Genomic DNA, 25,402 nt, shown 5'->3' on the forward strand with positions numbered 1-25,402 from the left:
GTTGTTTGGTGTATTTTCTGTATTCTCATGGATAACGGGCCAAACATCATGTCATGTTGAGATATTGCCAATGTAGCTGCAATGGAGTTTGATAGCAGAATATATTTCAACTAACTAAAACGTCCGTTTTACAACAGTAAACGTCAGGTTTTTGTCCGTCCCAGAATCAAAGAACAAGGCCTTCTAGACTCATGTTCAACAATCATACAATTATAAATCCATGATACAAGAGGTACTGTAGATACAGTATACCACTATCTTCTGTTGGACTGACAATAGATCTGCTTCTTCTCAGACACTGTGACCAGTTGCTCTCTCTATTCTTACTTCTTCCCTCTCTGATGTGCTCCCCTCAGGTCAAAGCTCTCCAGGAGAAAGTCCGGCCAGCCGGTTCAGAGGATGTGAGAGGCGAAACCCGGCCCGGTGGCGACCGGCCCGACAAAACAAACCAATACAATCTAAACACTCCGCTGGCCATCCTGCTCTAATGTACATATACCATATCAACAAAATTATACATAAAACCATTTAAATAACCTTCTATATTTCCCAAACAATGCTCCGTCGCTCATCCTCAAAAAGATACTTCCCAAACCGTTGTCCTTCTTTTTGCAGTCTCTCTCAAAATAGCCACCTGAAGTCCTGCATGGTGTGTGTCCTCCTGACCTATAGAAGAACTACATAAGACAAGCTAACATACGCTAGCCATTCATTAGCTTAGCTCCGCTGGGCATTGGGACTACCGTAGTTGTGATTAGCCTTTAGCTTTTCATATACATGTAGAACGATAGAGGTAAACGTATGTGGTCAGTCCCCCATGTTTTTGTTTCCTGTATATGATACCCAGTCCTAAACCAACCCTTGATGTGTTTATTAGCACCATCGGATGAGGGGGGGAATAAACAGTACTTACAGCGTCCCTTTTCCAGTCCTCATACCAGGGCTTTCTCTGTGTCGCTTTAAGTGCAGGGACCATAGCGTTCACATCAGGCTCCTCCTCCTTTTAAAAAGCATATAGAGAGCCAAAGTGACACGTCACTTCCTGCTTCAGCACTGTACCAGAGATTTTCATCCGCCATTTTATTTTTCCATAGACATTTCGTAAAATGCTTATAAAAATCGTTTTACTTGGTCAAACCAAACGGTTCAGATATATTTAGAAACAGGTGAGACCACATAACATTTCACTCGGACCAAAACGTAAAAAAAAAAAACTGCGAATTTAAAGAAAATATTTTTTCGATGTTGTTGTTTTTTTAGTTTTGGTCCGCGTGAAATGTTCTATGGTCTCTCCCGATTCTAAATATATCTAAACCGTTTGGTTTGAACAAGTAAAACTATTTTTATAAGCATTTTACGAGATGTCTATGGGAAAATAAATGGCGGATGAAAATCTCTGGTGCAGTGCTGAAGCAGGAAGTAGGCGGTCACTTTGCCTCTCTATACGTGACCTCAGTTTGGTTTGGCTTGGTGCTCTGCAGCTTAGTCGTCGCATCGCTTTTAGTCGCTTTAGACGTTTCAGACGGCGTGGGGAGGAACAGGTGGAGTGCTGTTGCAGACGGCGTGGGGAGGAACAGGTGGAGTGCTGTTGCAGACGGCGTGGGGAGGAACAGGTGGAGTGCTGTTTCAGACGGCGTGGGGAGGAACAGGTGGAGTGCTGTTTCAGACGGCGTGGGGAGGAACAGGTGGAGTGCTGTTTCAGACGGCGTGGGGAGGAACAGGTGGAGTGCTGTTTCAGATGGCGTGGGGAGGAACAGGTGGAGTGCTGTTTCAGACGGCGTGGGGAGGAACAGGTGGAGTGCTGTTTCAGACGGCGTGGGGAGGAACAGGTGGAGTGCTGTTTCAGATGGCGTGGGGAGGAACAGGTGGAGTGCTGTTTCAGACGGCGTGGGGAGGAACAGGTGGAGTGCTGTTTCAGACGGCGTGGGGAGGAACAGGTGGAGTGCTGTTTCAGACGGCGTGGGGAGGAACAGGTGGAGTGCTGTTTCAGACGGTGTGGGGATGAACAGGTGGAGTGCTGTTTCAGACGGCGTGGGGAGGAACAGGTGGAGTGCTGTTTCAGACGGCGTGGGGAGGAACAGGTGGAGTGCTGTTTCAGACGGTGTGGGGATGAACAGGTGGAGTGCTGTTTCAGACGGCGTGGGGAGGAACAGGTGGAGTGCTGTTGCAGACGGTGTGGGGATGAACAGGTGGAGTGCTGTTGCAGACGGCGTGGGGAGGAACAGGTGGAGTGCTGTTGCAAGTGATTTGAACAGTAAAGGCGCACGAGGGATTTGACAAGACAAAAGGGGAAGTTGTTTTTAGTGGGGGGTTTTTTCGTTTGTTTTTTACTCTTAACTGTGGTTCTTTGAAAAATGAGTTTGCTCGACTAAAAGTAAATATAACTCATGTCCTTGCCTTGCCTTTGGCACGCGTTTTGTTTCTACATAATCGTTTATGCACATCATAGATGGATTGTTGCTCATTTAGCTTCTCTGCACTGTTGTTAATTTGTGACAGGACCACTCGGCAGTTTTGTTGCATGGCACTTTATTTTCTTTATCATCTGGAGGTGATGTCTTGTATCATTTTCTCTGTTGTTTTGAACCAAAGCGTTGCACTCTCGCCTCCAAACGTCTCAAATCCCTTCTTCCACTGTGTAGTGGTGGTGAGACGCATTGCGGGTTTTTAGTGAAATTCGTCGAACGTGATCCAAATCAACACCCAAGCTTCTCCTCAAATTAACCTCATGTTCTACATGTGAAATATAGCAGGAAGACTAGTGCATAGCATTAGTTAGCTTTCTTTATATAGCAGGAAGACTAGTGCATACCATTAGTTAGCTTTCTTTATATAGCAGGAAGACTAGTGCATAGCATTAGTTAGCTTTCCTTTTTTTTTTTTTTGCAAATAATGATTGACTGTATATTCTGGGCTAGCATAGCTGCTAGACTATATTCACAGGTTTGATATTTCAGTCCCTTTGCTAAATAGAAAGGACCAAGTCAAGTAGCTCAGACTCGCTAGTATTTGTTGGGGACAATGGGGGTAATTGACCATGGACCTATAATCAGTTGATAAGAGGCAGTTGATTTGTGAGTGTGAAAGTGCATTGTGTCCATGCACCAGATAGTGCCTCCCTTGCTTCACCGTGTCCCCTCTCTCTCTCTCTCTCTCGTCTTTTCTTGTCCTCCTGCTCTCCACCTCGTCCATGTCTTTGGCATAGAACTCGGCATTAGTTGCAATGTGTCCAAAAAGCAAGCTTTATCTACACACAGTGCTATCAGATGCTATGGATCTTTTTCTATTGATGATCTATGTCAATGTTTTGGAGAGTGAATATTATCCCCGATGCCATATACAGTATAGTAAGTAGGTGTAGTCTGTAACAGCATTTAAAATCCCCCTGCTTAGATTTTGTACTCTAGCTACTAGATATTTTGACAGTCTGGTGCTTGTGTCAGAAACCAATCCAGTATGATTAGCTTGGTGTTATTATGACTTGTATGTCCAGGGCTATGGGACCGTTTCTAGTTACTTTCAGCTGTCCTGTGCTAAGATGACCCCAAACGTCTGTGTGAAACTGACATGACATGTAGCCAACATACAGGGAGAAATATAAATGATGGTTTAAAAATATCGAGAAAACCTTTACCTTGTTATTGATCCAATTTAAAAATGGCATTAAACTGTACACTACATCGTTGCTTCTCAACTGCTGTAGCCTCACGACCCACATTTTCCCTTCATCATTAAGTCGCGACCAAATGTTGAGAATTTAGGCTAATTTTGTAGCGTCGTTTAGCTCATTTAGCCCCCTTTGCAACAAGCTAGCATGGCATGTTGCTAGCAATGGATGCCTTAGGTCTTCTAGTTTCATATGGTACCAGTAGATTCACTCTTGGCTTTAATGAGTAGAACAACTTTTTTTCCCTCGTGCACACATCCGCACGACCCGCTCAAAACGGCCCCGCGACCCACGTTTGGGTCCCGCCCCACCAGTTGAGAAACACTGCACTACACGACACTGTTTTACAGATGGGTACATGTACATTGTGCACTATATTATCTTATAATCCCCCATTCTTCTGTGCATCTTGTCATTACCAAAGACTTGGCCAGGCAACCATTCAGTCTTTGTTTTGCTACGGTCTCCTGTCAGACTGGTTATGGCAAGAGTGCGTCGTCAAAGTATTTAGGACTCTGTATGCCTCAGGCCAGCCAACCTGTTGCGCTAATTACAGTGGAAATGCATGCGAAAAAGGATGGTGAAGTGGTATTCTAAGATAATATGGCTGTGTTTTACAGTGCAGGACATTCAATCGCTCACTTCAGTTGAAATGTGTGCCCCCTTGTGGCTGCTTCAACAGCAAATTATTGTACATTTTGGTCTTGTCAGGTGAGCAATGGAACTACAGCATTTATTTAACTTATGGCTGTTTTGGGTCATCTTGGCATATTCACTTTATCGCTTGGTAGAATGATTGTAGATATCTTTATGTTGCCTGCTGGAACGGAAGACACATGGAAAGCTTTATTTATGAAGTTATGGATCATGTTGGTATAATATATTGCACTATTTATTGAAGTGCATAATCATGCACGAGTCATCTTTTTTTTTATATGATTTAATGTGTTGATGTTAAGAATGGGCGATAAAGAATGGGTGGTGTTGAAATGCACTATTCCCCGATTTGAGAAAAATTGTGTTCGGAAACTGTCGCTTTAGCAATCCGACCTCCACCAGGGCACCAACTTGCATTCACTTCCGTTTACAACTGACAGAGGGACACACTGCTTCCAACCGTCATGGCTCAAGTGCATCATGTTAAAAAAAAAAAAAAAGAAGAAGAATAAAACACTGGACAGTTTTAATGCACTGGCCAATAATTGTTGAACGATAAATGTATAAATTGTTATTTTACAGATTTGGCTGCTTTTTTAACTGACATAGTTCTGGATCTAAGCATGCGGATCCAATTATCTTCTGCTGTACTATCTTTGCCTCTGTCCCTCTCTCCTGCCTTACCGCTTGCTAATAACAGCCCCCCCCCCCCACACACACACACACACACACACAAAAAGTGCTGCTTGTAAAGTATTGCCAACCATAACCCCTGTAATGACTAACTGGAACCTTTCCTCTTGGCTCTGTCTTGTACATAAAACCAGATGGCTGTGTTGGGTCCCATCACAACAGATGATATTAACTCTCTCTCTATCTCTTCCTCTTTATACCATGAATTAGAAACCGGCCTGCTACCTTGTCAAGTGTCTCCTCACTCAGTGCAGGAGTGCTGATCCAGGATCAGTTTTGCACATTTCAGGTGGGTGCCGGAGAGGCGGGTCAACGAGGACCCTGGTAGTAGTGGATGATCCCGGGTCTGCACTCTTTGCTCGGAGCCGCTTGACAGATCCCAGGTCAACACAGCCTGTGATGACGTCTTCATCTCAGTGCTCAACACGTTTCTCTTTGAGTGTTCTGGAGTTCTGCTGGTGTCTTCTCATGTCTGTAGACACGTAACAAAAAGTTGTTGAGAAAAAAAAACAAATATGAGAAATAAATAATTAAGTGTTGAAACTTATGCAACATTTTTCGTGTCATATGTATGGATTTTGTCACTGTGGATTTTTGTTCACTTTATGCATAATGGCAACTGGAAGCTCCATAGATTTCACAGTGAATCTCATATTTTGGTAGATGGACTGTTAGCATCAGTGTGCAAGATACCCGGGGGTTCCCTCCTATCTAGTGCACCAGGTGTCTCCTCTCCGCTATGTGCATTCTCTTTGACATATTTATTGTGTACTGTAACCGAGTCAATGTCGAAGCAGGACAAAAAAATCCACCGCTCATGTTGTAATGTACAGGGTCCGTTTGGGATCTTCTAAACCAGTGGTTCTCAAATGGGGGTCCGGGGACCCCCAGGGGTCCATGGCACTTTGCCAGCAAAACTTTTTTGTGTGCAAAAGCTTCATAGTTCAACGAAAATATGTTATGCTTTCAATCTAAAATGGTTCATGGATTACATTATAATCTGACAAACCTATCAATTTAAATGTCAAGCACGTTACCGTGGAAACAAGCTGAGCCCAAAATCACAAATCAGAATGAGGGGGTCCCCGGTATATTTTCTATCTTATAAGGGGTCCTTGGCTGAAAAACATTTGAGAACCTCTGTTCTAAACTACACAACATTTGGCTTGCTGAGAATGTGGACCATTTGCAACATTACCACCCGTAGAAGGAGGCCATATCAGAAACAACATTACCACCTGTAGAAGGAGGCCATATCAGAAACAACATGACCACCTGTAGAAGGAGGCCATATCAGAAACAACATTACCACCTGTAGAAGGAGGCCATATCAGAAACAACATTACCACCCGTAGAAGGAGGCCATATCAGAAACAACATTACCACCCGTAGAAGGAGGCCATATCAGAAACAACATTACCACCTGTAGAAGGAGACTATATCAGAAACAACATTACCACCTGTAGAAGGAGGCCATATCAGAAACAACATTACCACCTGTAGAAGGAGGCCATATCAGAAACAACATTACCACCTGTAGAAGGAGGCCATATCAGAAACAACATTACCACCTGTAGAAGGAGACTATATCAGAAACAACATTACCACCTGTAGAAGGAGGTCATATCAGAAACAACATTACCACCTGTAGAAGGAGACTATATCAGAAACAACATTACCACCTGTAGAAGGAGGCCATATCAGAAACAACATTACCACCTGTAGAAGGAGACTATATCAGAAACAACATTACCACCTGTAGAAGGAGGCCATATCAGAAACAACATTACCACCTGTAGAAGGAGGCCATATCAGAAACAACATTACCACCTGTAGAAGGAGGCCATATCAGAAACAACATTACCACCTGTAGAAGGAGGCCATATCAGAAACAACATTACCACCTGTAGAAGGAGACTATATCAGAAACAACATTACCACCTGTAGAAGGAGGTCATATCAGAAACAACATTACCACCTGTAGAAGGAGGCCATATCAGAAACAACATTACCACCTGTAGAAGGAGGTCATATCAGAAACAACATTACCACCTGTAGAAGGAGGCCATATCAGAAACAACATTACCACCTGTAGAAGGAGGTCATATCAGAAACAACATTACCACCTGTAGAAGGAGGCCATATCAGAAACAACATTACCACCCGTAGAAGGAGACTATATCAGAAACAACATTACCACCTGTAGAAGGAGGTCATATCAGAAACAACATTACCACCTGTAGAAGGAGGCCATATCAGAAACAACATTACCACCTGTAGAAGGAGGTCATATCAGAAACAACATTACCACCTGTAGAAGGAGGTCATATCAGAAACAACATTACCACCCGTAGAAGGAGACTATATCAGAAACAACATTACCACCTGTAGAAGGAGGTCATATCAGAAACAACATTACCACCTGTAGAAGGAGACTATATCAGAAACAACATTACCACCTGTAGAAGGAGGTCATATCAGAAACAACATTACCACCTGTAGAAGGAGGCCATATCAGAAACAACATTACCACCTGTAGAAGGAGGCCATATCAGAAACAACATGACCACCTGTAGAAGGAGACTATATCAGAAACAACATTACCACCTGTAGAAGGAGACTATATCAGAAACAACATTACCACCTGTAGAAGGAGGCCATATCAGAAACAACATTACCACCTGTAGAAGGAAGCCATATCAGAAACAACATGACCACCTGTAGAAGGAGGCCATATCAGAAACAACCGGCTATTCAAAGGCGAGGAAACACCACAACAATGTATTCAGATTTGTGAATAAAGGTTTTGCAATTTGAATAATGAATAGCCTACTGGAGCTTTTAAAATACGTTTTAGTGAGAATTGCAGATTTGTTCCGGCAGGGGGGGGGTGGTGTGTATTTCGCAAACCTTGTTTGCATTTCTCTGTATGAGCGCATAAGGTTTGACATGGTAAGAGAGAAAAAAGATCTTAAAAAAAGAACCCAACATGTATCAGATATTGCAGCCTTTCTGCTGACTGTGCAACCTAATGAACAGGTTTTCATCCCAGGCAAAAACAAGATAATTATCATCTGTAAAAACACACCTCTGTTACATAACTCTGTACTTTCACTCTCAGGACAGGATGTACAGTGTGCATTGCATGCAGGCGTACTGTAGCCTATGTACGCAGTGTGTGAGCCCTTCCATTATTGATTACATGCACTCACGATGTGCTCAGCTCAAGCTGGGCTAGTCTGACTAATCCTCTAATAACAGGCATAAACACGGGCTCAGGGCCGGATCTAGGGGGTGGCAGGGCACCAAAAAGTAATCTTGCCCACCCATTTTTTTTTTTTTTTTTTTTTTTATCTCCCTTTTTGAATTCCAGGCGACCCCACTTAGGGTCGCAACCCGAAGGTTGGAGACCACTGGGTTAGTTAGTTTAGGGCACCTAACAGTAGTTATAGCTTTAATTTGATTTGAGAAATAAGCTCATCCAATGAAAAGAATATTATGGAGTTGATTATTTTTAAACTATGGATGAAGGATTGTTATTTATTTGTTAGGGGAACAAAGTCAATCTGCTTTCAAAGTTTTAATTTCAGTTTGAGTTTGAATAAGACTAAAAGTCTTGTAAATATAGGTTTGAAGGCTAAATGGCAAATAGTTTTTAGCTATGGTTAAGTCTCACTGCACTAGTCTTTAATTTGATTTGAGAAATAAGGTCATCCAATGAAAATAACTGTTATGGAGTTGATTATTGAAATTATGGATGAAGGATGTTTTTAAGTTTGATGGTAAATCAATCTGCTTTCAAAGTTGTTTTCTTTTCACTTTTAAGACTAAAAGTCTTGTGCATATAATAACAGTTTTGTAAATTGTTAGTTTGTTAGTTAGTTTGTATGTACATAGTTAGTTTGCAAATAGTTTTAATAATAGGAGTTTTGTAAACATTGGCCTGTCCCCTGAGTGAAAGTTCATACTTAGGTTACCCACAGCACAATGTGGACACCTATTGGAACAGTTTAGTGTTAGAATATAATGCAACTTAATCCCCATCCCCAAACAGAGAACCTTTGGGCAACCTACCGCCAAAGATGTAACAGGCTAAAAACGGATCTGGTACCAGCTACCGTATGGCATACTAGCTTGTCAAATTTTCAATTGCCCACCCAGTAACCTCACCCTAGATACGGGCCTGCTGGGGCTAGTCTGACTAATCCCCTAATAACAGAGGCATAAACACTGGGGCTTGATACAAAGGGCCCGGGATTCAGTGAGGGCCACTGGGGTTACAGCTGACCATTCAGCTGTTTGGGAGCTCTTTGTGACTGAGAACGACTTTGGTAAAATACACTTTTCAATGTCGTGAGTAGTGAATATTTCCTGTCTGCCTGTCCATTTCTCTCTCTCTCTCTCCATTCGCTGTTTCTCTGTGTGCGTTAACCAGTGGCTCACTCGTTTCCCAACAACACATCACATAAATGATATCGAACTTATTTGCCTGTGAATTCTCATGAAGCGTCAACATACCTCATTATGAATTCAAATCACTGTGTTCGAATAGAATCCCACGTCCAAATCTCTGTGCTATGAGCTGGCGATGACAGACACTAAACACACAGACAAATACACAGACGCCCTCCCCTACCCCACCACCCTACGCTGCCCCCCACATACATTATCAGTGCCATAAGTCTATACTTGCCTGTCACCCTATCGCACCTCTTTAATTATGCACACTGAGAAGGCCCCCCCCATCTGAGGTCTGGGTCCAGGTGATGCTGCTCCTTGGCCTTTGGGTTTATTGGCTGCTGCAGGATGAAGATGCAGACGGACAACGCAGATCTCACAGCTTCAGGACCATATTGTAAGTACAGTACTGTGTACATTTACATTATAATTCTGATTACAATCCTCAAGTTAGAATAATCATTAGAATGATTATGAATGCTAGCTCTATGGATGATTTGTAGATATGATTTAGACTTTAAGAAAGCGGGTATATGGGGTAAAAAAAAGTGATGTAAGTAATATAGTTATTATATTATCATATTATAATAGTCATAATAATAATAAAAGTCTTTACAATGATAATGTGAAGCATTTCGCATGAAAAAGAATAATTTTTGAAACATTTCCATTTTTAAATGTATGTATGTATTTGATTGGGTGTATTTTCATATCAGCTTATGCAGGCCTAAAGGTTAGTGCAAATTACACGCGATTGTCATAGAATGAGGTTATGATGTCAAGATGTGATATATGCACTAAACGCCTTACTGAAATATGCGATAATAAACGATATGTTGTACATATAACATTTACATACCACTCAGATGGCATCTGACTTCTTGGGCTGCCGTTTTCAATTGGGTGAACGGAACAGCTTTACGTAATGTCCCATGTAACACATGGGGTATTGAATGGCATGGAGCTCGTTAAGAAATCCTGTGAATCGTTATCTGAAGCAGCATATCATGTCTCTCTAAACGCTCACAAACGCTTTCTCCTACACTCTGTGGGGGATACGCTACATTCAGTGGCCGGGGTCCTGTTTCATCACTTGCTGATATCTATCTGTGATGTGCTGTGTAGCCTACTGTATATTGTGTGTGTGTGTGTGTGTGTGTGTGTGTGTGTGTGTGTGTGTGTGTGTGTGTGTGTGTGTGTGTGTGTGTGTGTGTGTGTGTGTGTGCATGCGTGCTGGGGGTCTCAGTCTCTTAGGAGATTACTTTGGCCCTTTTACACTCACTGCCACTGCTGGGTGAAGTTCTGTCATCATCATCTCCAGGATGATCTCCAGGAGGGGGCCCCACCTCCTCCCCTCCCCCCCCCCCCACCCCCCCCCCCAAAAAAATATCGATTGCTGTTATTCTTGTTGGGTTGTTTTTTTCGCTGTTTTGGTTGTTGTTGGTCTTTAAAGTAAACAAATCATGGATGAGTGAATGAATCAGTCAAATAGAATCAAAGTTAATTCTTTTGTTCATTCTACAGAGATATCCCTCTGATTGGTTCATGTGATGCCATACATACGTTGAGTCTGATTGGTTCATGTGATGCCATACATACGTTGAGTCTGATTGGTTCATGTGATGCCATACATACGTTGAGTCTGATTGGTTCATGTGATGCCATACATACGTTGAGTTTTCTTGTCTTTTTTCTCCATTTCCAGAAAGAGCAGCTCATTGTCCTGTCCACTTGAAACATCCGCTTGTGAATGAGCAGAATCAACATGGAGAACAGCAAGGTGAGGTGTCCAGGCATCAGTAGAGCAAGGTGAGGTGACCAAGCATCAGTAGAGCAAGGTGAGGTGACCAAGCATCAGTAGAGCAAGGTGAGGTGACCAAGCATCAGTAGAGCAAGGTGAGGTGACCAAGCATCAGTAGAGCAAGGTGAGGTGTCCAAGCATCAGTAGAGCAAGGTGAGGTGTCCAGGCATCAGTAGAGCAAGGTGAGGTGTCCAAGCATCAGTAGAGCAAGGTGAGGTGACCAAGCATCAGTAGAGCAAGGTGAGGTGTCCAGGCATCAGTAGAGCAAGGTGAGGTGTCCAAGCATCAGTAGAGCAAGGTGAGGTGACCAAGCATCAGTAGACCAAGGTGAGGTGACCAAGCATCAGTAGAGCAAGGTGAGGTGACCAAGCATCAGTAGAGCAAGGTGAGGTGACCAAGCATTAGTAGAGCAAGGTGAGGTGTCCAAGCATCAGTAGAGCAAGGTGAGGTGACCAAGCATCAGTAGAGCAAGGTGAGGTGTCCAAGCATCAGTAGAGCAAGGTGAGGTGTCCAAGCATCAGTAGAGCAAGGTGAGGTGACCAAGCATCAGTAGAGCAAGGTGAGGTGTCCAGGCATCAGTAGAGCAAGGTGAGGTGTCCAGGCATCAGTAGAGCAAGGTGAGCTGACCAAGCATCAGTAGACCAAGGTGAGGTGACCAAGCATCAGTAGAGCAAGGTGAGGTGACCAAGCATCAGTAGGGGACACCAACAATAACAGGAGGCAGTTTATGAGTCGGGGAAGGGGGTACTCCTACTCGACTCCCTTTGCTAAGAAAAACAACAGAATGAGAAGCATGTAGGAACTTCTCTCTAGAGATTTTAGGGTCAAATCTCTCATGTAACACTGAGCTGGAGAAAGTAGTGGAGATGTGTGTAATTGAATTTCCTACAGTGTGAACAGTCAAGCAGCCTCCAACGTGACGGCACTGAGAGTCTGAGAAGATCAAACGTGCTGAGAAATGAACGATTAAAGAACGCTTTCTGTAGAATTTATTAACAAATAATCACGAAAGCTCAATTTCTGATGGCCTTGCTCCCTCACCCCTGCTGTGTGTGTCCCCAGCAGCCAGTGAAGGAGGTGCCCCCTGTACCTCGCCACCCCAGCCCGCCCCCTGTGAACTGTTTATCCATGACACCTATCGCCTCCTCCAAAAAACACTCCACCGGCTCCATCCAGCATGTCCAGGTGGCTTCCTCAGGTGAGCCCGTCTGCTCTCCCAGGAGCATCTTATCTTTGCAGCTAAACAAACATGTTCTTCTCCTCAGCTCTTCAAGTAAGTGGCTTATATTTGGCACCTAGTATGCAATAAGAAGTGGCTAAAAGAAGCCTGAATGCCAGCGGTTACAGCAGATGTACCTGGTATGTTGGAGTTTGACTGGACTGAACTTCTATGTCGGTTTGCATGCTGAAAAGTTCATTTATAAATTCTCATGATGTTGAGATGATTCATTTTGAATTTTGTACACAGTTATATGTGTAGTAGGATTAAACCAATTCATTGTGTAAATCAAAGGTTTATACTTTTTTTTTCTCGCTGATTCAAACACACACACCTGCACGCACACATTTTGTCTCCATTTAAATCAGAATCAGAACTGATCATTTACAATTCATAAATACTCATCATTGTTAGCATTTTTTCAATTGACATAACTGATATAGTAAAAGTAAATACAAGTAAACATACTACATGTCAACATGTGCATTCAAAGCCAAAGCCATTTTTTTCCCAGTGTAGCAACATTGACAGTCAAATATGTGCAATAAATCCCACTTCAGATTAATTAATTCAGATCATTAACTGTAGCAGTATTGTGGCTTGTTAGTGTACAATGTGTTGTTGTTGTTGTTGTTGTTGTTGTTGTTATTGGTGTTTTGTTTGTTTTGTTTGTTTGTTTGTTTTTGTTTGCAGTGGTGACCTCGTTCAACCTTCTGAAACCTCCAGAGAGAGACCAGACCCTGTTCTCTCAGATGAAGTCTATCAAGTCCCTGAGGCATGCCGGCTTCACCGCAGTCTTCACTGGACAAGCGGTGAGCTCGCTGGCCTTCAAGCCAAACTGTATTAGCTCAAGTTCCTTATTGTCAAAATTGTGCAGAGACAACGGTTGAAAATGTGTTGCAGAGGTTGGAGCCGGAGGAAGTGCTGGAGGTACCTATAGTGGATGTGATCCTGGCTGACGTGGACTCCCTGGTGCCCACTCACGACCAGGCGGGACGTCCCATCGCAGAGTGGAAGAGGCAGGTGATGGTGCTGCAGCTGCAGGCCAGGCTGCAGGATGAGGAGGAGCAGAGGAGACAGGTACTGATGGATGTGTGAATGCAATTTTATTTGACACAATGTTCAAATCCAGCATGATTAGAAGCCATTAGGCCACAGCCATATACTGTATGGATCAAATTGTCGAGGAATTTTCACACACAATAAAGTCAAGGAGACTTGTGGTGCTCGTTAGTAAAGTCAATGAGACTTGTGGTGCTCGTTAGTAAAGTCAATGAGACTTGTGGTGCTCGTTAGTAAGGTCAAGGAGACTTGCGGTGCTCGTTAGTAAAGTCAAGGAGACTTGCGGTGCTCGTTAGTAAAGTCAAGGAGACTTGCTGTGCTCGTTAGTAAAGTCAAGGAGACTTGTGGTGCTCGTTAGTAAAGTCAAGGAGACTTGTGGTGCTCGTTAATAAAGTCAAGGAGACTTGCGGTGCTCGTTAGTAAAGTCAAGGAGACTTGTGGTGCTCGTTAATAAAGTCAAGGAGACTTGCTGTGCTCGTTAGTAAAGTCAAGGAGACTTGCTGTGCTCGTTAATAAAGTCAAGGAGACTTGCGGTGCTCGTTAGTAAAGTCAAGGAGACTTGCTGTGCTCGTTAATAAAGTCAAGGAGACTTGCGGTGCTCGTTAGTAAAGTCAAGGAGACTTGTGGTGCTCGTTTAGTAAAGTCAAGGAGACTTGCTGTGCTCGTTAGTAAAGTCAAGGAGACTTGTGGTGCTCGTTAGTAAAGTCAAGGAGACTTGTGGTGCTCGTTAGTAAAGTCAAGGAGACTTGCGGTGCTCGTTAGTAAAGTCAAGGAGACTTGCGGTGCTCGTTAGTAAAGTCAAGGAGACTTGCTGTGCTCGTTAGTAAAGTCAAGGAGACTTGTGGTGCTCGTTAGTAAAGTCAAGGAGACTTGTGGTGCTCGTTAGTAAAGTCAAGGAGACTTGTGGTGCTCGTTAGTAAAGTCAAGGAGACTTGCGGTGCTCGTTAGCAAAAGCAGCGGCAAAGAAACACATTACTTGATTGTGTGTGTGTGTGTGTGTGTGTGTGTGTGTGTGTGTGTGTGTGTGTGTGCGCGTGCGTGTGTGTGTGTGTGTGTGTGTGTGTGTGTGTGTGTGTGTGTGTGTGTGTGTGTGTGTGCGTGCGTGCGTGTGTGTGTGTGTGTGTGTGTGTGTGTGTGTGTGTGAGTGAGTGAGAGAGAGAGAGAGTGAGAGCACAAATGTATGTACACACCCATTAAGCAGGATGAGAATAAAGGCACTGGGAAGTACAGACAGAACAGAACAGACTGTAAGTTAGTTAATTTGCTGTCTTCAAAGTTAATAATCGAACATGTTTTTTTATGTTTTATTTATTTGCACACATAAAATACAGAAAAAAGATTAAAAAAAAAAAGCAAAACAAATAAAATATAAGCACACTCAGTCAAGAGAGGAAAAATTGGGTAAAAATAAATCGACACGTATTTGTGAAGGAAACCTGAGTCAGTCCGCCTCAAATGTATTGCAGATACAAATCCATGTTGGTCTACTTTAAGCGAATGAACAAAGATGATTTTATTTCCTTGACGATTTTGTGAAAAAAGGAAGTGAAAATATTGTGGTTAAAATGTGCTCCGTCCTCTTCCTCTCCCATCAGGACCTGACTGATGGCATGCCAGTGGAGGGCTGGAAGTTCTCCCAGGAGCATCACGCCGTGTTGGGCCCGTTTGGCGAGCTGCTGACGGAGGATGACCTGCTGTACCTGCAGCGACAGATTGACCACGTGTCGCTCCAGAAACGCTGCCAGGCCTACGAGCTGGAGCTGACCAGGCTGACCGACGCGCTGAGGGCCATTTTACCCGGTCCCCTTGTCAACATTTCCCTGAACAAAGAGGTCCTCCAACAGATGGATGCGGAGGGACGTCTGCCCTTAACAGATTGGTGCGGCCGCGTCTCAGAGATGGTCAAGAATATGTCCCTGCTACTGACCAACCTGACCAGCAGAGACGGAGGACGGGAGAGGAGCATGGTGGAAGGCATGATGCAGGGAGTGAGGGATAGTTTGGGAATTGACCTGGGCCAGGGCGCGGGACAGGGGGACCAAGGGACTCATGGAGAGACATGGAGTGGACGTAGGATACCCCACATCGGGATGGCGTCAGCGTTTAGCCACCGTCTGGAGACCAACAGCTACAGTAGAGCACAGAGGGAGAAGGTAGAGAGGGAGATCCAACAGTCCGGGGTGTCGGTCAGAAACCTCCGATCTCACTTTGAAGGCCAGATTGGGGCCATTCATCCCTTCGCTGGGTTTGTAAACATCTCGCACAAACTGGACATCAATGGAGACGAGGGGTTGAAGAAGCAGATAGAGGTGGGAGCTCCTGAAGTAAACGACACAGACCATGGCTGTGAGGTAAACCATCGTTATACTCCTCAACAAGCTGTGATGGAGACTACCAGCTTAAGGAAGGAACGTATCGTGGTGCTGTTCCTCAGCCACTGGAAGAAGTCTGCCTATGCTATTAACATGAGAGCAGCAGGGCTGCGACAGGAGACAGGGAGAGCCCAAGTGGTTGCAATGGCAGCAACACAGAGCCAGCAGAGCGCCTGCACCTCCATGTTTCAATTCTGCCGCCGGAGAACCGCTGTGGACAAGATGCTCCGCTCCTGGAGGAAGTTGGAGCTCAGAGACACGGCCAATCCGTGTCCCTCCGCCGGTGTCCCCTCACAAGCTCCACCACCTCGGGTCACCTACTCCCCAGAACAGTTCCTGCCAGAGGTGGACGGTGTCGCAATGACCCACGATACCTTGACCCTTGACCTATTCATGCTGGGATACTTCCATATCTTGGAGCAAGAGCTGTTACCGGAGGAGAGGAAAATGAGGCATCTACTTTGTTTCGAGGTCTTCGACCATGTGGGCAGTTTCCCCTGGGAGAAGGTCAGGGATTTCCACAAGGCTGTTCTCCAGGAGATCCAGGCTGGGAGGCGACAGTGGAGGGAGGGCTTCGAGGACATCAAAGTGCACTTCTTCGGGCACTCGAGAGACTGCCGCTGTCCATCACCATCATCATCATCATCATCATCAACGTTGTTGTCAGATACTCGTCTATTACCGAAGGTCGTAGTTCAAACTGCTACTCTGGATGAGTGCGGCAATGACACAGACTTCTCCTGCTTCAACAACGAAGACATATGCAAATATATTGACCGCAGCTTTGCTTTCTGGAAAGAGAAGGAGGCCGAGCTGTTTGATTTTGAACGTTAGTCTGCAATTTAAATGAATGATTTCATTTTGATATTTTTTGCATAAAGTTGATTCTATATTGGTGTTTTTGTGTTGGTAAATAAAATTATATTGACTATGCGAGTGCTTTTTTGATCAACTGTAAGGAGATTTAGTCATTTTTATGTACAAGGGCATCAACTGAATGTTTTGTTGGCAAGCCGGAGATAACACGGGGCCGCGAACCTACGACCCTCATATTGGTAGGCAGGGAATCTACCGCTACACTACCCGGACGGCCATGATTCTTTCTCTTTTTTTCCAGATTTTTCTCCCCAATTGTACTTTGGCCAGTTCCCCCTGCATGCTGCTACACTACCTAGACGCCCAATGAGTTTTTAAGATGAATAGGAAGATCTAGCTTTGTGGACTTTATGAGTTCGTATAACCTAGGTGAGATAAGGCATTTTTCATTGGGGTCAAGGGTCAAAAAACAAAGTAGACTCAATTTGAGAGCCATGAGAGCAATTGGGGAACTAGAGGAATTGATTTTGTACAAAGTGTTGTAGAAAATGTTGGATTCGTAAATACTAAATATGAATAAAATAATAATAATTAAGAAAACTGCCATAAAGATCATTGATTGAGAGAATGTGTCAGTTGGACCACACACACACACACACACACACACACACACACACACACACACACACACGTTCTATTTTGTTCACTGACTGTGTGCAAGAACGTCATACAACCCCATCTGTTGGATCAGATTACTTTGAAATGTAGTCAGTTACTGATCACAAATGACATGACAATTTTTGTAATAAGTAACAATCCCTTGGATTATAAAACAATTGTAATCTAATCTGATTACTTTTGGATTACTTCAAAATCAAACATTGAAAAAATTACACCTAGCCTACTAAAGAAAAGCACAAAAGTGAGTTCCACAAATAAAATTGTTTTCTCTATTTTTTTCTCTTTCAGCTTTTACAGTTGGTCAAATACAAAAAAATACAAAAATAAATTGGTTTCAAGTCTCCACCCCTCAGCTTTGAGTCAACAGACAGATGAGGAGACAATCAGCTCCACCTGTCGACTCCCAACTGATTCACTGTGCAGGGCTGCCACTCAATTGACTCCTAATGATGAGAGGCAGGTTCTTAGCAAACAACACATGGTCACTCATGTATAAAGCCTATGTGGGGCGCACATGGTGCAGATATCAGCAGCAGCAGCATGATGGAGCTTTGGAAGTATCTGTGTGGTGTGGTGATTTCTCTTTTGGCCTGCGATGTTGCTGCCCAGCATCAGTGGATGAGTCCTCCACAGGCACAGAGACACCCAACACCTCCACAGGCGCAGCGATATCCCACAGCTTCAGTTCCACAGAGACACCCAGCATCTCCACAGGCAGAGCGAGACCCACTGTCTCCACAGGTACAGAGACACCCAGCGTCTCCACAGGTACAAAGAGACCCAGCGCCGAGATATCCCACAGCTTCAGTTCCACAGCGACACCCAGTGTCTCCACAGGTACAGAGACACCCAGTGTCTCCACAGGCACAGCGACACCCAGTGTCTCCACAGGTACAGAGACACCCAGCGTCTCCACAGGCACAGCGACACCCAGTGTCTCCACAGGTACAGAGACACCCAGCGTCTCCACAGGCACAGAGATACCCAGCGTCTCCACAGGCACAGAGATACCCCACACCTTCAGCTCCACAGAGACACCCAGTGCCTTCACTCCCACAGCTGCCTCAGCGACAGCCTCAGGTGCACCAGAAGGCCCCGGTGTCTCAAGATCCCTCTGACAAATGCCAGGTAGAGGAGGCTGAGAAGATCCTGTGTGGCCCCCCGGATGTCACAGCTGAGGAGTGTGAAACCATCAACTGCTGCTTTGATGGGCGGCAGTGCTACTATGGGAGAGCAGGTATCTGAAGGATGTTGCATTAGCTTTGACTACACTGCTGTTGACAAATGTACTTATAAGCTGCTCTTGACAAAACTAAATGACTGTTATAGTTATAATTAGTTTTTCTAGTATGTTGTTGCCAAGGTCATGTGACGTTAATTTCCTCCTCGGTGACTGTGCAGTGTACCAGGTCATGTGACGTTGATCATTTCCTCCTCAGTGACTGTGCAGTGCACCAGGGATGGGCAGTTTGTGGTGGTGGTGGCTCGGGATGCCACTCTGCCCCACATAGACGTGGACTCGGTCAGCCTGCTGGAGATGAGCCACGCCTCCTGTAGCCCTGCTGACACCACCTCTGCCTTTGCCATCTTCCAGTTCCCCGTCACTGCATGTGGTACTACAGTGACGGTGGGTGTGTGGGCGCGCGTAAAATAAGTTTGCCAAAAACCAAATATTTCACCATTTTGGTCCAAAATGGTGAAATATTTTTCTTTACTAAATATTGTTTCTCTACTGCAGGAGGACGACGGTTATGTGGTGTATGAGAACCACATGTCGTCTTCATATGAAGTTGGAATTGGACCCAGAGGATCGATCACTAGAGACAGCCACTTTGAGTGAGTTCATGTCCAATCAATTAAACTTCACCATCACTTTCCTGCTGGAGAACATTGTGTGTACCTGTGACTCTGTATTCTGAGTGGAAATGTAACACTGCATGAACGTTCCTGCAGGCTCTTGTTCCAGTGCAGGTACTCTGGCAGCTCTGTGGAGGCTCTGGTGATTGAGGTGAACACTCTGGCCGCACCTCAGTCAGTGGCTGCTGTTGGACCCCTCAGGGTGGGGATCAGACTAGCCAATGGACAGTGCCACACCAAGGGGTGCAATGAGGGTGAGCGTCACAAGATCCTCCCATGTCAATTTCAAACAGTATTGGGAGAAATGCATTAACTCAAATCTAACTGATCTCAATTCCAGAGGAAGCAGCGTACAGCTCCTACTACACTGCAGCAGACTACCCAGTCAGCAAGGTGCTGAGGGAAGCGGTGTACGCAGACGTGCACATCCTGGAGAGGACTGATCCAAACATCGTCCTGACTCTGGAACACTGCTGGGCCACCTCCACCCCCAATCCTAATGGCCTACCACAGTGGGACCTTCTGGTTGATGGGTAGGCCTAATGCAGACAACCTCTGCGAACCCGTTTTCACTACTTGATACTAAATTTGGTAGATTAACCGAATGGAATAATGCAGAATTAGAACAATCGGCTCCTCATCTCCAGGTGTCCCTACCATGATGACCGTTACCTAACCAGAGTCATCCCTGTTGATGGCTCCTCTGGGCTTCCTCACCCAACCCACCACAGACGTTTCGTCATCAAGATGTTCACCTTCGTGGATCAAGAAACATACACTCCCCAGAAGGACACGGTAAGTGTTTCATGGTGTAGCATCAAATGCTTGGCTCTAGTTACGCTTGTATTGTCTGATTGAGACATGTTTGATATTTATGAAGTAGCTACTAACAGGCATTCTAATGGTTCCAGTTTGACTAAAACGTGATACTTTGTAGGTGTTCATCCACTGTGCTACAGCAGTGTGCCATCCCAGCAGCACGAGCTCCTGTGAGCAGCAGTGCCACCACAGGCAACGTGAGTCTAGTGGCCTCTAGTCTATGTAAATGAGAAGCGGTACAAATCTAAAGGGCAGCTTCATTACTATGCATAACTTAATTTTCTGTTACAGGAAGAGCTGCAGTGAGGAAGGTTTCCTCAGGCCAGCAGAGGGCGCTGGTGTCAAGTGGAGAAGTTATCCTGACCGCTCGAAGGCCTTTCTCTGCCAAGCACAGCAGAAATGACATGCCCAAGACCACATCAAGGAGATGACCATCCATTGGCAGCTGTATATGAAATTACTTTTAAAATAAAAAGCTTCATGAGCTTCTTCTGACAAACTTGTCCCAATTTGTCTGTATGGTGTGGAAAGGTGCCTGCAATCGGTTCAGAGATGTTAATTCAGTAGTGGAATGTATGTGTTAAATTTCCAGCTTAATATTATTGGGTGGCACATAGCCATAAAATGTCATTCTGGCTCAAGCGAGGCAAAGTCGTGAGTTCCATCTTCCTGAATGTCTACTACTAATCCATCCCCTCGGATAACTCTGATCAACTAGGAAACCACAACCCAAAATAACCAAATTATTTAGTTCATTGTCAGAGCAATGGTGTAAAGGTGAAGTCATTGGGTCAAGGCCAACGTACACTTCATCTGTCTTGCGTTAAAGGACACTGTAGTACAGACATACAATACTGTATACAGACAGTCATGGTCTTGAAAATTAGTCTGGTCTCGGTCTCTGGTCACTTCATGCTTCAGCACAAAAGCAGGATCCTTACAAATGAGACATCATTGTAAAGGGAAATGAACAGGCTACTACTACAGCTCTATACGGGCTTGTTTATCATTGTGACTGGTAGAACTGCCACCCACCTCCCTGTCTCCTTACAGCTCCACATGAGTTCAGTCAGACGTTTTAACCCCAACTCAAGACATCGCACAGGGGGAGAGAGAATCTTTAACTCATCTGTCTATATCCTACTTTTAAACTTTACAGCCTTATGTACAGATTTGTTTGCAAAATATAAATACATAGCTCTGTTTACACATCTCTGTATTTAAACAGGCTAACATTAATAGCTGTTTTTGTTTATAATTGTGATATATTATGTTTTTTATATCGTGCATTTTTGTTTTGTTTCTCACCTGCTTTGGCAATGTAAACAATACAGCCTTATTGAATTGAAAGAAGAGTTTTGCTGAGTTCTGGGACATGCTGGAATTGAGGGAAACAGATCAGCTGATTCCAAAGCCTAGTTTGGTTAGTTTGGATGTCCTGAAACAGTTAAGCTGAGCATGTTTTCCTAGAATGTGCCAAATACAAGACAGAAAGGGAAACAACTTATAAAAGTTTGATCTGATCACAAAAGCAGTTTTAAAGTTCCTGAACTGCCTGCATGATTCAGAGTTATCCTATGATGTGTTTGAGTTAGCGCTATATTTCCTTGTCCTGCGGAGGGCAGTAATACGCCTCGTAGTATCGTCTATACTGCCGCAAACTTGAAAGAAGAAGGAGAGAAAGAAGGAGAGACAAAGGGAGAGAGAGAGAGCCTTGTGTGGAAACCAGGAAGAAGTTCAACTCTGGAGCGAATTAATAATCTCAGTAAGTAGTAGTTGACACAACTTTAACACGACATGCATATGTCATCAAACTCTTGAGCTAATTCTGCTCTCACTCAGAATGTAAAAATAAAGTGATGTGGTGTATAGTTTTTGAGATATTAACATTTGTTTGGCACAACTCATACTGTTTGTTCATCCATGTTGAAAATGTGTTCTCACCATGTACATGCCTAAATGCTATGAATGTAGTGTAATAATAATAATAAAATTAATGAATAATTGTACTGACATCAAACAATACACTCACATAATTAACACAACATAAAATAAAGATAAATGTATCCTAAGGGAGACAATAGGCTAATCTAATCTAAATTAATTTGTATCTTGTAGAGTTGGATCTCAGAGGTGCCGTGGAGACAGAACTCCAGCAGCAGAAGCAACGTTACTGTAAGTGTTGTGGTTTGTGCTTTATGATTTTCATCTTTTATGTGAGCACAGGCAGCAGGATCAGCCACAGTACAGTACTCTATCTTGTGGCAGGTCTAGAAATGATATTTCTAGTATCCTGTTGAAGGTGACAATCTTCTAGCATGTTTTTAGCAGGCAGCAAGCTCAGACTTGGACAGATGAAGCTATGCGGAAGTGATGAAATCTGTAGTTACTCAAATGGCCATGATGTGAGGCTGGCTCCAAAAGCGAGTCAGTCCCTGTTCACCCCCATGTTAAAATGCCTGTCTTTACAACAGGATTAAACATGTTTACAGCCTGGTTCAAAACACGGTTTTGGTGAGTTATATAACTCACTAAACGAGTGAGTTCTATAACTCACTCTTTAACTTTAGTGAGTTATATTATATATTATATTAGAGTCAAATACCGGTACTATGTACTATGAAAATACTATATTTTGGGCATGATTGACAGGTTGCCTGTCCAGTGAACTGCTTTACTACATAAGGAAGGAACACTGGTGTACAGGACTTTACGATGCATGCGTTTACACTGCCTGCATGGCAGCCCTGCGAGTAACACCATCCTCTACCCGGTTGTCAAAATTACGCAACGCAGCGTTTTTATATGCGTTCAAGACCACAAATTACTTATTTACAAGAAATCACAGAGTTGCCTCGCCCACAGCTTAACTAGAAGAGCATAAAGAGACGACTAACCAAACAGTAGGAAGTGTAGACAGTGACGTTTCACCTTCCACAACTATAGAGTATGATTGGTATGAATGTAGACATGAATGATGGTGGTCGGAGGGGCCGTTGAGCGCCGATGTGTGGCTGCCACGCTTTCGAACCACCGGTACGAATGGTGTGAACGAATAATGATTCTGTGAAGCGCTTTGAGCACTTGGAAAGGCGCTATATAAATCCAATCATTATTATTTATTATTATTAGAGCTAAAATCAATATCTTCTAAATTATTTTGCAAATGTTTACAAACACATCAACACATTATTGTTGTTGTTGTTGTTGTTGTTTCTTTGTGTGGGCGTTCCCTGTCTTACCGTCTGTTTTGATCATGTCAGAGCTGATTGGCAGGAAGAGAGACATCTGGCAGAGGAGGAGAAGAACACTGTCAAGATGAATCCTTCAGGAGAGGTGAGAAAACATATCACTGATGATGACAGACACACACACACATACACACACACACACACACACACACACACACACACACACACACACACACACACACACACACACACACACACACAGTCGCTCTGTCCTGATTCTTTCTTTGTATCTTTCTCTATGGAAACAGACAGGCACCAGTGGACCCAGACGTCATCATTGTGATCAGTGTGACAAAACATTCACAAAACTTCATCTGTTGAAGCGTCATCAGAAAGTTCACTCAGGAGAGAAGCCCTACTCCTGTCAGGAGTGTGGACACTCTTTCAGTCGGTCAGAACACCTAAAATCACACCAACGTATTCACACTGGAGAGAAACCCTACAGCTGTGACCAATGTGGGAGCAGCTTCAGTCGGTCAGAACATCTAAAAACACACCAACGCATCCACACTGGAGCTAAACCCTACAGCTGTGACCAATGTGGAAGCAGGTTCAGTCGGTCAGAGCGCCTAAAAAGACACCAACACATCCACACTGGAGCTAAACCCTACAGCTGTGACCAATGTGGGAGCAGCTTCAGTCAGTTAGGTGCCCTAACAACACACCAACGCATACACACTGGAACTAAACCCTACAGCTGTGACCAATGTGGGAGCAGGTTCAGTCAGTCAGAACACCTAAAAAGACACCAACACATCCACACTGGAGCTAAACCCTACAGCTGTGACCAATGTGGGAGCAGCTTCAGTCAGTTAGGTGCCCTAACAACACACCAACACATACACACTGGAGCTAAACTCTACAGCTGTGACCAATGTGGGAGCAGGTTCAGTCGGTCAGAACATCTAAAAACACACCAACGCATACACACTGGAGCTAAACCCTACAGCTGTGACCAATGTGGGAGCAGGTTCAGTCGGTCAGAACATCTAAAAACACACCAACGCATACACACTGGAGCTAAACCCTACAGCTGTGACCAATGTGGGAGCAGGTTTAGTCGGTCAGAGCACCTAAAAAGACACCAACACATCCACACTGGAGCTAAACCCTACAGCTGTGACCAATGTGGGAGCAGCTTCAGTCAGTTAGGTGCCCTAACAACACACCAACGCATACACACTGGAGCTAAACCCTACAGCTGTGACCAATGTGGGAGCAGGTTCAGTCGGTCAGAACACCTAAAAAGACACCAACACATCCACACTGGAGCTAAACCCTACAGCTGTGACCAATGTGGGAGCAGCTTCAGTGAGTTAGGTACCCTAACAAGACACCAACGCATACACACTGGAGCCAAACCCTACAGCTGTGACCAATGTGGGAGCAGCTTCAGTCAGTTAGGTCACCTAAAAACTCACCAACGCATACACACTGGAGCTAAACCCTACAGCTGTGACCAATGTGGGAGCAGCTTCAGTCGGTTAGGTAACCTAACAACACACCAACGCATCCACAATGGAACAGGCTACTGGTGTGATGGCTGTAACAGAATGTTCACTCGGTCTGATAGTCTGAAGAAACACCGCTGCATCTAACCACCTGCTGAAGAGCACCTCCACTGTCTGCCACTCAGACAGCGTTCAGACACACAACAGACAGACTGTACAATCAGTTTGCAGATTTCTTTCTGTAGGCTATGTGTGTTTTTTTCCTTGTATGTACTGAAGTTGCTGTTTAAATTTTGAAGATGTATAGATGTAGATAAAATCCTGCAGTCGCAGTAGAAAATAGTAATAGGATACAGCAAAGAGAATTAGAATATAGAGGTACTGCCTTTTACTTGTTAATGTTATTGTTATTGTTAAAAAAGAAAAGAAAAAGTAAATTCGATTAAGTACAGGAACCGCACAGCGGGGGGCGGAGCTCATCCACCGTGCTGAAAAGGTGGTCGGATGCAGCCTGCCATCCCTTCAGGACCTGTCCTACACACTGCCAGGACGCTGAAGCGCTCTCAGAAAGTCATGGCCGACCCCTCCCACCCAGGTC

At 44.3% G+C, this 25,402-nt stretch overlaps 2 protein-coding genes across 2 annotated transcripts; both read left to right on the forward strand.

Moving 5' to 3' along the window:
* Nucleotides 1-11,225: 11,225 nt before the first annotated feature.
* Nucleotides 11,226-16,763, forward strand: espnlb (espin like b; the record flags this gene model as incomplete). The annotated part of the gene is made up of 5 exons (XM_083659765.1): nt 11,226-11,255; nt 12,342-12,474; nt 13,189-13,307; nt 13,399-13,575; nt 15,153-16,763. The coding sequence occupies 5 exons, from the start codon at nt 11,226-11,228 to the stop codon at nt 16,761-16,763; spliced, it is 2,070 nt and encodes a 689-aa protein (XP_083515891.1).
* Nucleotides 16,764-17,155: 392 nt separating this feature from the next.
* Nucleotides 17,156-20,533, forward strand: LOC310797397 (zona pellucida sperm-binding protein 4-like; the record flags this gene model as incomplete). The annotated part of the gene is made up of 10 exons (XM_083659766.1): nt 17,156-17,174; nt 18,036-18,317; nt 18,451-18,663; nt 18,866-19,053; nt 19,165-19,262; nt 19,380-19,537; nt 19,624-19,816; nt 19,931-20,078; nt 20,221-20,299; nt 20,394-20,533. The coding sequence occupies 10 exons, from the start codon at nt 17,156-17,158 to the stop codon at nt 20,531-20,533; spliced, it is 1,518 nt and encodes a 505-aa protein (XP_083515892.1).
* Nucleotides 20,534-25,402: the final 4,869 nt, after the last annotated feature.

Source organism: Poromitra crassiceps (assembly GCF_964638095.1).
Source record: "Poromitra crassiceps genome assembly, chromosome: 23".
Classification (NCBI taxonomy): domain Eukaryota; kingdom Metazoa; phylum Chordata; class Actinopteri; order Beryciformes; family Melamphaidae; genus Poromitra; species Poromitra crassiceps.